General features: G+C 44.5%; 1 protein-coding gene across 6 annotated transcripts in view; it reads left to right on the top strand.

The window, feature by feature from the left end:
* The window catches only part of adgrg6 (adhesion G protein-coupled receptor G6), a 174685-nt gene that overhangs the window by 122712 nt on the left and 39856 nt on the right, over positions 1-12117 (top strand). For all 6 annotated transcript variants that reach the window (XM_069930713.1, XM_069930716.1, XM_069930712.1 and 3 more), the window contains 3 exons: positions 612-774; positions 3288-3431; positions 9898-10011. In XM_069930713.1, the coding sequence (XP_069786814.1) occupies positions 612-774; positions 3288-3431; positions 9898-10011 (421 nt within the window). The remainder of the gene's footprint in view (positions 1-611; positions 775-3287; positions 3432-9897; positions 10012-12117) is intronic.

Here is a 12117-nt window from a genome sequence, read left to right as displayed (position 1 = left end):
TAAAATTCATATTACACAGTGGTTCTCAATTTTTTTCTTTCCATTCATATCCCACTTTAAGTAATCCCTGTGCTATCGGTGCTCTGTGATTAGTAAGGGATTGCTTAAGGTGGGATGTGAGTGGAAAGAAAATGTTTGAAAACCACTGTTTTAATCGTCCCTCATTGACTCGTTATGTGCAGGGTTTCAGAACTCCAAAGGAAATGGGCCAATGAGAATTTTTCTCCAGCAAAATATTTCAGTAACAATTAGGTCTCGAGCAGTGGTTCTCAACCTTCCTTTCCCACTCACATCCCACCTTAAGCAATCCTTTACTAATCACAGAGCACCGATGGCACAGGGATTACTTAAAGTGGTATGTTAGTGGAAAGAAAAAGGTGGAGAACCAATGGGCTAGCACCATGTTTGTCTATTATAGGAGAATAGGTTTGAAAAGCTAATAAATCAGCTATTATGGAATTGCAGGCAGAATCAATGGGCTGAATGGCCTAATTCCACTCTCCACATTGTTATAATTAGTCCAGAGTACAGATGTCACATCTAATTCCTGCTGGGCTCAACATGCAACCTTGCACCTGCTCACAGTCTCCCTCCCTTCACCTTCATCACAGGGCTCTGAAGACAATAGATGCACTGATGGCCAAAATGATCTTCAGCGGGCCGTCCGTGAACATCAACAAACCCAACCTGGCCATCGGGATCTTGGCTGTCGATTCTCAGACCTTCAACGGCACCTCGTTCAGCGTTGGCCAAGGCAAAGAGTCCAGTCTGGAGGTGAGATGCTGGGAGTGGGGCAGGAGTCAGTGTGATGAGGAGAAAAGGTCGTATGGTACGAGAAATGTTTCTTGGTTTGTACTCCTCCCCCTTCCCTTTCTTTTCCCAGCCTTTAATTCAGGTGCATGTCTCTTTTCTCTTACACCTTGAGAAAGGGCTCAGGCCCGAAACCACCGTAATATATCTTTGGATGCTGCAAGACTGGCTGAGTTCCTCCAGCATTTCTGGATCTTGACCAAGAAGTGATGAGTTCAATCACAGACAAGGATCTCTGTTCACACGTGGGTGTGGGGGGGGGGGAAACCACAACAGGGATCACCCTCACACACACAAAGAAACTACACACAGTTCATGCACATCGGATGCAGTTAAACAGCTGATACTCGCTACTCCCAACTGGTCACTACTAATTGGAGTTTTCACAGCTAAATAGTGTCCACCACCCCTCGCTCACTTGCTCCCGGATTAACTACAGAGTGTAATCACACGGATAATGAGTGAGGCACCACACAAGCCCCACCTCCCCCACCCTGTACTGGCTCACACCTTACAATTGACTCTTCCAGTGTCACGCACGGCTCACAACCTGGGGTGGAGCTGGGATTCACTCTCAGGGAAAGAAGAGAGAGAGCTGCTCCACATCCGGTTGGAGGAGCCGGCTCAGGTGCGACCAAATGAGGCAAGGTGCTCAAAAAAGCCAATCGTCAGGTGTGCCCTCACTTGTGGGGATCTAACATTGATTGACGTGGGGAAATGACTTTCGACCTTCCTGGTCAGATGAGGGCGGCAGGGGTTAGGGTAGCGATGAGTGCAACGCCAGCAATCAGGATTGAGTTTGAATCTCGCACAATCTGTAAGGAGTTTGTAGGGTCTTCCCATGTCTGTGTGGGTTTTCCCTGAGGGCTCTGGTTTTCTCCTACCATTTGAAACGTAGCAGGGATTGTAGATCAATAGGGTATAATTGGGTGGCATGGGCTTATGAGCTGAAAGGGTCTGTCACCATGTTGTAAGTCTAAATTTAAAAATTTTAATTTATTAGCCCCCAGAAGCAAGCACATGGATTAATCTTTGTTCGGAGCAGTTTCCTGTCTGACACGTTGGATAATCCTTGGGGCAATAGTTGGCTGCCAATCCTGCTTCATCATTTAATAAGATGATCTTAGCGTTCACTTAACTGCCTGTTCCCTAGAACCCTCAATTCCCCAATAGTCTACAATCTGTATAAGTATTATATACTGTTTCCTATGACAAAAATCATTCATCTTGCCAGAATTCAAATGGCGAATGTGGAGTGGAGGAAACGGGATCCAGCACAGTATCTTTGACCCACTGCCATTAGGAAGGAGGTACAGGAGTATCAAAATCAGGACACCAGACCCAGAAATAGCTTCTTCCTGCAGGCTGTGAGATGGATGAATGGTATCTTGGAACTATGTAAATCATCCCAAAATATCTAAATAAATTGTAGAAAATAAATATATATATCAAACCGTAGAATATGGAACGTAGGACCATAGGACATTACAACACTAAAATGACTCTTCGACCCACCTAGTCTGTGCCAAACTATTATTCTGCCTTGTCCCACTGACCTGAACCCAGGCCCTATCCCTCCATACCCCTCCCATCCATGTACCTGTCCAAATTTTTCTTAAATGTCGAAATTGAGTCTGCTTTCACCACTTCAATTGGCAGCTCGTTCCACACTTCCACCACTCTCTTGTGTGAAGAAGTTGCCCTAAACCAAGGGTGGGCAACATTTTTTTAAAAACTTACATTCCACCTTAAGTGATTCCCTATGCCATAAGTGCTGTGTGATTAGTAAGGGATTGTTTAAGATGGTATGTGGGTGGAAAGGAAAAGTTTGAAATCCACTGTTTTAATCGTCCCTCATTGACTCGTTATGTGCATGGGTTCAGAACTCCAAAGGAAATGGGGTAATGACAATTTTTCTCGAACAAAATATTTCAGTAACAATTGGGTCTAGAGCAGTGATTCTCAACCTTCCCTTTCTACTCACACACCACCTTAAACAATCCCTTACCAATCACAGAGGACCGATGGCAGAGGGAATCACTTAAGGTGGAATGTGAGTTTTTAAAAAAATGTGGCCCACCCTTGTCCTAAACCTTTCCCCTTTCACCCTTAACCCACGTCCTCTGGTTTGTATCTCACCCACCCTCAGTGGAAAAAGTCTACCTACATTTACTCTGTCTGTCCCCCTCCTAATTTTGTCTGCTGATGTGTGATTATTATGGCTGTGGGTGCCCGCACTGTAGTCTAGGGAGACCCTATTTCGTCGGGTTGTATATGTAGTCAGAGGATGATCAGCTTGAACTTGAACATGAAGCTCGTACTGGCAGATGGAAGGGCGGAGAAGAGGGAATCATTGAGTGTCAGTTGTTTTCCAGAGATGAGGCCGTCATTGTGGCTGCTCTGAAGTCGGGCACTGCCTGCACCCGTGCTCTCTGTTGACATGGCGCACCTGACGCTCCTCACCTTCTGTCCCGCAGGTTTCTCTGGACGGGAAACCACCGGAGGACACCCTGGCTGATATCGAGCTGTCTCCCAGTTTGTTGGAACGGCTGTCGGAGGAGGAGATGAGTGCTGTGTCAAGGATCCAGTTTGCCTTCTTCAAGCGGACGGGACTCTTTCAGGCGAGTGCCACCTGCGTCCATCGAGGGCTGGTTCCCCTCTTCTTTGGCGGTGGGCTTGGTGGAACTGGGACTGACCCTCTCAAATGTCACTCGGGAGAGGGTAATCATTTCCTCCCACTGTCAGCCACTCCCTCCTCAGACAGGGGACATCATGTCCCAACCCTACCCACATGGGAGAGGGAAAACAGGAAGAGGGACCCCCAAATAACACCTCATATTCCGTCTCGCTATTTTCCAACCAGACAGCATTGACATCAACTTCTCCAGTTTTAACCCGCTCCTTCATGTTTCTCTCTTTCCCATTCCCTCCGTCTCCTTTCCTCGAGCTCTCCACCCCCTTTCCCTTCCATTTCCCCATGGACAGGTGCCCTTCTTAGCTCTCTGCCCTCTCCCCCATCATTTCTCAGCTTCTTATATTCTCCCCCCACCTACTTACCTCTTAGCCGATGCTCCCTTCCCCTCCCTCCCTCCTGCCACCTTCTTGTTCAGGCATCAACCTGTTTCCCCCCCAGATTCTTGACAAAGCACTCAGGCCCGAAACATTGACTGCCTTCCACTTCCTGGGTGACCTGCTGACTTTCTCCATTGCAGAGGAAACTCCCACCACTCTCTCTCTCCCCGCTTCCCCACCCTGGCAAGGGTCGCAGTCATTTCCTTCAGCTATCCATTCCCCAGAGTGACAATTTTGCCCTGAGGTTTCTGCCTCTACCTCTGGAGGCAGACTGGGAGATCGCTTTGCTGAACATCTCTGCTCTGCCCGCAGCAGCGACGGGGCCAACCACTTCAATTTCACACCCCACTCCCATGCTGATGTGTCCATCCAAACCAAAACAACCCATAAATTGGAGGACCAGTACCTGATTTTCCATCTGGGCGCTCTCCATCCAGGTGACACTAACATCGACTTCTCCTGTTTCTGCAAGACACTTTCCATTCTCCCTCTGTTGTCTGTCCCTCTGTCTCCTTTCCTCCAGCTGTCTACCCCTTTCCCTCCATTCACAGAGACATCCCCCCTCCGCCCATTTGCTGATGTGCCCTTGTTGCAGCACTGATTTACCACAGCTTACAAACAAATAAAGAATACACTCACTCATTTCTTCCAGCACACCATGAAGTCCATTTACTTTTATAGCACTAGACACAACAAAACTTCCCAAATTGCACCACAGCCAAACCCTTCTGATCACCACATGAGTAATATTGACGTAATCCCTCTCCTCCTCTGGCAACTGCCCCCACCGCTCCCCCCCTCAACTCAGCCTTTGGGCCATGCAAGGAGGCAACTGATTGAAACCGTCCTGCTATATAATGGTCCAGAGGGCTGACAGTTGTAAGGTAAAACATCATGAGATGGGAATGTGTAAGGAGTTACCCTGTACAGGGCTGTAACAAGATGTGAATGCATCCTTGTACTTACAAGATAAGAGAGACATTGATGGATTGAGAGGCAGGAAGCTAGCAGGGAAAGGAAAGCAACAGTTTTAGTCATTGGACAAGTAATGATATGATGATGTTCTAAGCACGTATCCAAGGGTATAAAAAATCACCATTTTGCTGATAACGGCAGAATGCATTCTCCGACTAACATGGTTAGTTGCAAGTGTTACAATCCGGTAATAAAGAACAAAGAACCCTGATTTCGACTTAGTCTGGTGTTTGTCTCACTCATTCATGAACAAAGCAGACCTAACACAGTCCATCACGACCTCGCATGACAGTGAAAGACAGGTGATGCATGTTCCAACTGGTGAGGGTGCCACTGGTCCTCTGGGTCTAACTTTGTATGCCGGCTTCAGCCTGTCGATGGAAACCGTGTCAGCTTTCCCATTCCTGTCGATTGCAAAAGTCTTCAGGTGGTGTCGTAAGACCTGAAAAGGCCCATCGTAAATAGGCTGAAGAGGTTTGCGAACGGCATTGTGGCAGAGGAACAGTTGAGTACAGCGTGGTAAATCAATTAGCACATACACTGCAGGTGATGCCTGCTGCATAGGAGTAGGTTGGAGTAATCTCATGTCTTTCTGAAGATGATCTACATAACCAGCCAGATCATAGGCTTGTCTGGCAAGGTTAACATAGAGCTATGGATTAGCTCTGCCGTTGAACAGCAGTACCCACTCCGAGGAGAACTGTGGGCAAATGTTCGCTCCACCTAGACACATCACCACCTGCTGTTAATGCTGCCTTCAATTGCCGATGGAAACGTTAATCGAGGCCATTGGCCTGCAGATGGGAAGCCGTAGTGTGCATACGGTGGTGCCCAGAAAATCAGTGAGAGCTCAGAACAACGCCGACTCGAACTGGGACCTCGATCCACTGTAATGGTGACTGGAACATTGAAAGATGGAATCCAACCACCCACGAAAGTGCTGGTGACCGTCTCCGCAGAGCTGTCAGTGATAGGAATGGCCTCCTGTCACCTGGTAGTCTGGTCTTCACACGAGCAGATAAATATATCCCCAAGATGGTGGAAGCAGGCTTACCAGTTCTAGGTGCACATGCTGGAAATGGGAATCTGGAACAACAATGGATTTTGTGTGTCTGGAGACTTTAGAGCATTGCCCCACCAAGCAGGTCCTTGCCCATAATCCAACATCCCGTTTAGCACCAGACCAGGTAAAGTGTTCCATAACTAGTATAATTTATGCTCTTCCACCAGGAAGCTATAGATTATGAAGAGACTCAAAAATCTCCCGCCTCATAGCTGCCTGTACAAAAGGCCTTGGGCTTCCTGTGGAAAAATCGTAGACTAACATTTCACATGATTCATCCAGGGTCCCATCTTGAGACCAGAGTTGATCTGGTGATACCGGATGAGATCGGGATCGGTGTGCTGTCCACGGGCCATGGCGGTGAAATCGATGGCAGGAGTTGTACGTAAGGTGTCAATGTCACGCCGGGACAGGGCATCACCCACGGCAACCTCCCTCCCTTAGAACTGTTAGAACACTACAGCACAGAAAATCAACCCTTTCAGCCCTTCGAGTCTATGCCAAACCATATCTTTTTGCCTAGCCCCACTGACCTGCACCCAGCCCATAGCCCTCCATTCCTCTTCCATCCATGTAGTTGTCCAAATTATTCATAAATGTTAAAATTGTGCCTACCTTTTTTTTTAAACTTTATTTAAGATTTTATAACATGAATAATATATAGGATTACATTAAAAAAAATTAAGAATAAAATAATAAAATTACAATACAGTATTAGTAATCTAAATAAACTATACCCTCCCCAATAATTATTACACATTAATAACCCAACTCAAATTAGTCCATCCCCCCTTCCCCCCTCAAAATAAAGAGTGAAGAATTAATAAAGTTAATATATGTGAGAAAAAGAAAAACCCACTTACAAAAAAAAAACAAAAACATAACCGATTAAAATACTAACAAAAAGAAAAGTAATTAATACTAAGATATCAGACTTAAAAAACATATTTAAATCAAACTTAAATGCATATGTTTAACAAACGGAGTTAAGATGAAACATATATTTAACTCAAACTTAATATAAAAAATTAGTAAAGTTAGTAACATTATCTATCAAAAATTCTTAAACAATAATCAATTCTTTAAAAAAAAATTGTAGCATGAAAAAATAAAGATGAAAAAAAAACTTTCTCTATAGAGATAAACCTTCACCAAATATCAACTAACTTCACATCTATCATCATATTAGTCACATAAACCACCATCTTAAAACAAAATTCAAACCTCATTAAGCATTAGACAATTCAATTTTAGTACTCTTCCACCATTTTTCCCTTTTACTCTTGAATAATTATCCAATAAAAGCTCCAATACCACATTTAAATATCCCCAATCATTACGTTAAAATTCAGATATCCAAATAATAAAAACACATCTACAACGAAATCTATGGACTTGGCGTAAGGATCAGACGTGCCTTCCAGTTCTCTCCTGACTCTATCTTATTGTTTTGTCTAGAAATGCCCGTTAAAATTCTTTAAAAGTTTAGATAATTTCAGTGCTGTTAATTTAACTTATGATGGTACAATTGGTGGAAAAGAGCAAAAAAAAACGACAACAGATCATCAAAAAACTACATTTTCCAAAAGTTCAAGTTTTGGAGCCTACCTACAGGAAAGACACCGGGACTCAGCGTGAAATGGATCCCAGGAGAGAGGTACGGTGTTCGGATGTAGAGCTCTATGTTACATCGGTAGACCCCCTAAAGAGGGCGCCAAACAGCCTTTAGAACAAAGAGTTACTCAAAGGCATTTGTCAACTGTAGAGGTGGCGCTGCAAACTGCATCTTTTGAGATACAAGAACCTATACAACTTGATGTACTGGGAAAATTTAATACATTATGGACTGGGGAAAACCCCGGCCAGCATCTTTCAGTCATTGCTGGAGAGGCTGTGGCTGGGATTTCCACACGCAGTCATACTACAAGGAAGGCAACCAGAATGAAGGAAGGAACAGAAGATCCTTTGGTTATGCAGAAGAAGCAGGAATCTGTTGAGCTAAAATCTCTTCCAAGTGCCCACCTTTAATACTGAGTTAGAATTTAACACGGAGTTTGGTCACATTTCTGAATGGTGAGAATTGCACCACAGCCTGCTTTCAGTTCAGCTAATGATTTTACTTTGGTCCAGGTCCCTCTGCAAGCTTTGAAAACCTTCTTCGCTGTCCACAACACCTCTGATCTTAGTGTCATCTGCAAACTTGCTGATCCAATTTACCACATTATCATCCAGATCATTGATATGGATGATAAACAACAATGGTCCCTGCACTAGTCCACTAGTCACAGGCCTCCAGTTTGAGAAGTAATCATCACCACTTCTCTCTGGCTTCTCCCATCCAGCCATTGTCAAATCCAGTTCATTACTTCACCATGCATACTTAGCGTCTGAACTTTCCTGTCTAAACTCCCATATAGGACCTTGTCAAGGGCCTTAATAAAGTCAATGGAGACAACGTCCACAGCTTTTTCTTCATCAATTTTCCTGGTAACCTCCTCCAAAACCCTATAAGATAGGTTAAACATGACCTGCCACGCCCAAAGCCATGTTGACCATCCCTAATCAGTTTTTAACTATCCAAATAATTGCATATCCCATCTCTTAGAACACTTTCAAATCATTTACCAACTACTGATGTTAGGCTCACTGGCCTATAATTTCCAAGGTTACTTTTGAAGCCTATTTTAAACAACAGGATTACATGAGTTACCCTCCAATCCTCCAACACCTTATCACATTTTAAATATTTCTGCCCTTGCAATTTCTACACGAGCCTCCCTCAAGGCTTGAGGAAATATCTTGTCAGGTCTTGGGGATTTGTCCACCCTTATTTGCTTTAAGATGGCAAGTACTTCCTCCTCTTTAATCTATACAGGTTCCATGACCTCACTGCTTGTTTTCTTTACTTCCCACAACTCTGTGCCAATTTTCTGACTGAATACTGATTGGGAAAAAAAAAAACATTTAAGATCTTCCCCCATCTCTTTTGGATAGATATATGGATGGAAGAGTTCTGGAGGGTTCTGGAATGGATGCAGGTCACAAGGTTAGCAGAATAATGGTTGACACAGACTAGAAGGGCCAAATGGCCTGCTTTCTGTGCTGTAGTGTTCTATGAATGTTCTAAACATGTTTTACAGTAACAATGTTATGAGGTGTCCTTCTGAGGTTCTGTTTGCCTGATGACAGGGCGATGAACACAGTAAGTAGGGTCAGTATGTGGTCTCTGGTTAACACAGTAAAATCAGTGTTGGTAACCAGGGCTGTGCTCCTTTACCATGAGCTGAAGGATTGAGCAGGTAGCAGCTCATGGCTCAATTACAGCCACCCCGTCATTGATGATCATCTGTGAGGGAGGGGTGAGAGAGAGGAGGAGGAAGGTAAAGAGAGAAGGAGAATGAAAGAAAAAAGGGTAGGGGGGAAGTCAATGAGAGGGAATGCATAGGAAGAGAGGAAGGAGAGAGAAAGAGCGATGAGAGAGAGAAAGACTGAAACAGAAAGAAGAGTGAGATGACAGAGAAATAGTGAGAGAGAATGAGATAGAGAAAATGTGAAAAAGTGGGGGAGAGATTGAGAGAGAAAAGGTGGAGGTGGGGTGGGATGGAAAACGACAGACACCTGTTAATACAAACAGGTCAGCCGGTTTCCCACGTTCAGTTAAAAAGCTCTCTCCTCTCTCTCTCTGTGGTTGCATTTCCCCTTCCCCCTTCCCTCCCTCTGCCTCGCCTCTCTCTTCTTCCCCTCTCCCTCACTTGCTCTCTCTCTCTCCCTCTCTCAGCCTGTCTCACTCTTTCTCTGTGTCTCTCCGCGTTCCTCATCCCTCATTCCTCCCGATGTTCCCTCAATCGCTGGACATGCGTTAGTGGTTCCCTGTTCTCTCACAACTTTCATCAACATGGCCTGGGTCACCCTACAGATGGACCCTAATACCCTGCACCACTCTGCCCATTTAACTGGGTGTTGTTTTCTTCCCACAGGGCCAGCAACGATTCAGGCTGCAGAGTTTTGTGGTGGCGAGCAGCGTGGGTAACATATCAATCAATAACCTCTCCGAACCTGTCAAGATCCGGATCAAGCTCAAGAAATCTGAGGTATGACCAACCTGTGGTACGAGCTGCACCATTCATTCCCAAGAAACTTCCCCTTCACCTGTGGGATAGCTGACCAGGGGTTGCCAGTGACAGATGGAGCCCATCGTACACTCAGTGTTTCTCTTCTGTCCCTCTCACCCAGGTCCCCACACTCCTGCTGGATGTGGATGTCCAGCGTTGTTTATTATCTATTCACAGGATATGAACATCGTGGTCTGAGCCGGCATCACGATCTCACGTGATTCAGCCCAGTTTTCTTTTCAGGATAACCAGCTCTGACTATTTATGCCTTCACATCTCTGTCTGTCAATTTATCTGTCTGACTCATTATTTAGTTACCCATCCATCCATCTATTTGTCTACTTTTCCATCTATCTAACTCTAAGGCACAGTTGATGTAGCGGTTAGCGTGACGCCTTTATAGCGCCAGCATTCGGGACTGGGGTTCGAATTCCGCGCTGTCTGTAAGGAGTTCTCACATTCTCCCCATGTCTGCGTGGGTTTCGCCGGGAGCTCTGGTTTCCTCCCACTGATCAAAATGTAGCGGGGTGTAGGTTAATTGGGTGTAAATCGGGCAGCACAAACTCATGGGCCAAAATGACCTGTTACTGTGCTGTATGCCTAATTAAAAATTTTAAAAATTAAATTATCTTTCTCTATATCTCTGTCAACCTATCGACCTTTCTATCTCCCTATCTATTGATCTCTCTCTCTATCTATATCTATCTCTTCATCTATATCTCTATCTTTTTATCTCTATCTTTTTATCTCTATCTATTTATCTCTCTATCTATCCATCTCTATCTATCTATCATCTATCTTTCTCTCTAAATCTCTATCTATTGACTGATCTATCCATATATCTCTTTGTCTATATCTTTCTACCTATCCTTCTATTAATCTATCTATATCTATCTATTGACCTATCTCTATCTGTCTGTCCATCTATCCTATTGATCTATTGACCTATCCTATTGATCTATCCTATTGACCTATTGACCTATCTACCCTATTGACTTATCTCTGTCTGTCCATCTATCCTATTGATCTATCCTATTGATCTATCCTATTGACCTATTGATCTATCCTATAGACCTATCCTATTGACCTATAGACCTATCTATAGACCTATCCTATTGACCTATTGACCAATCTACCCTATTTACCTATCTCTATCTGTCTGTCCATCTATCTATCTTTTTGCTTATTTTTTTATCATTCTTTATACATTATTTTTCTTCTGCCTTGTGAAGAGTTGTATCTTGCATGAATGATTGGCTGCACAAGTCAACCTTTCATTGCATCTATTACATTGTCCTTGTGTGTGAGATGACAAACTTCATTCATTCACTCAATGTCCCATATAAAAACCCAATGCTGGAGAAATTCAGTAGGTCAAAGAGTGTTCTTTATATAGCAATGTTAAAGATGCCTAACCAACGTTACTGGCTTGCCTTTATGTCCTATCTTTCTCTCTCTTTTGTTTTGTTTTCTCCCTCTCTCTCTCTCTCTCTCCCTACCTGCATTTATCTTTCTCTGTGCCTTTCAGAGTCTGTGGTCCACCCTGTTCCCTCAGTCTCTGGGCATTTGTTAGTAGTTCCATTCTCTCTCTCTCTCTCTCTCTCTCTCCCCCCCCCCCCTCTCTCTCTCTCTCTCTCTCTCTCCCCCTCTCTCTCTCACTCTCTCTCTCTTTCTCTCTCCCTCCTCTGCTGTTTTGACTCGATGAAGGGGTCCAGCTGAATCACCCGCCATTCATTTCCTGAAACATCCACCATCCTCTTTCTGTTTCTCCTATCGATGCTGCTGAGTTCCCCAGGATTTTTTTTTGCCCAAAGTAAGTTTGGTATTTTTGCTCCAGATTCCATCATCTGCAGCAGTCCCTTGATCGGTGAAACATCCACAGAAGCACCTGGTTGTTCGGTGACCAGCCCTCACTGGAGCCAGTGTTGGTCTGGTTATCCAATACTGGCGCCCACCAGTGGGAGTCACTGCAGGCCCTAGTTAAACGGAACAACTCTCCTCTGCCATCTGCAGGTCATCAGCAGCACTGCAGGCCTTGATTTCCAAATCCCTGGGCTTGATGTTGCCTGTATTTTGGGGGGCAGT

The sequence above is a fragment of the Narcine bancroftii genome, chromosome 4 (assembly GCF_036971445.1).
Source record: "Narcine bancroftii isolate sNarBan1 chromosome 4, sNarBan1.hap1, whole genome shotgun sequence".
NCBI lineage: Eukaryota > Metazoa > Chordata > Chondrichthyes > Torpediniformes > Narcinidae > Narcine > Narcine bancroftii.
This window is presented reverse-complemented; position numbering and strand designations above follow the sequence as displayed.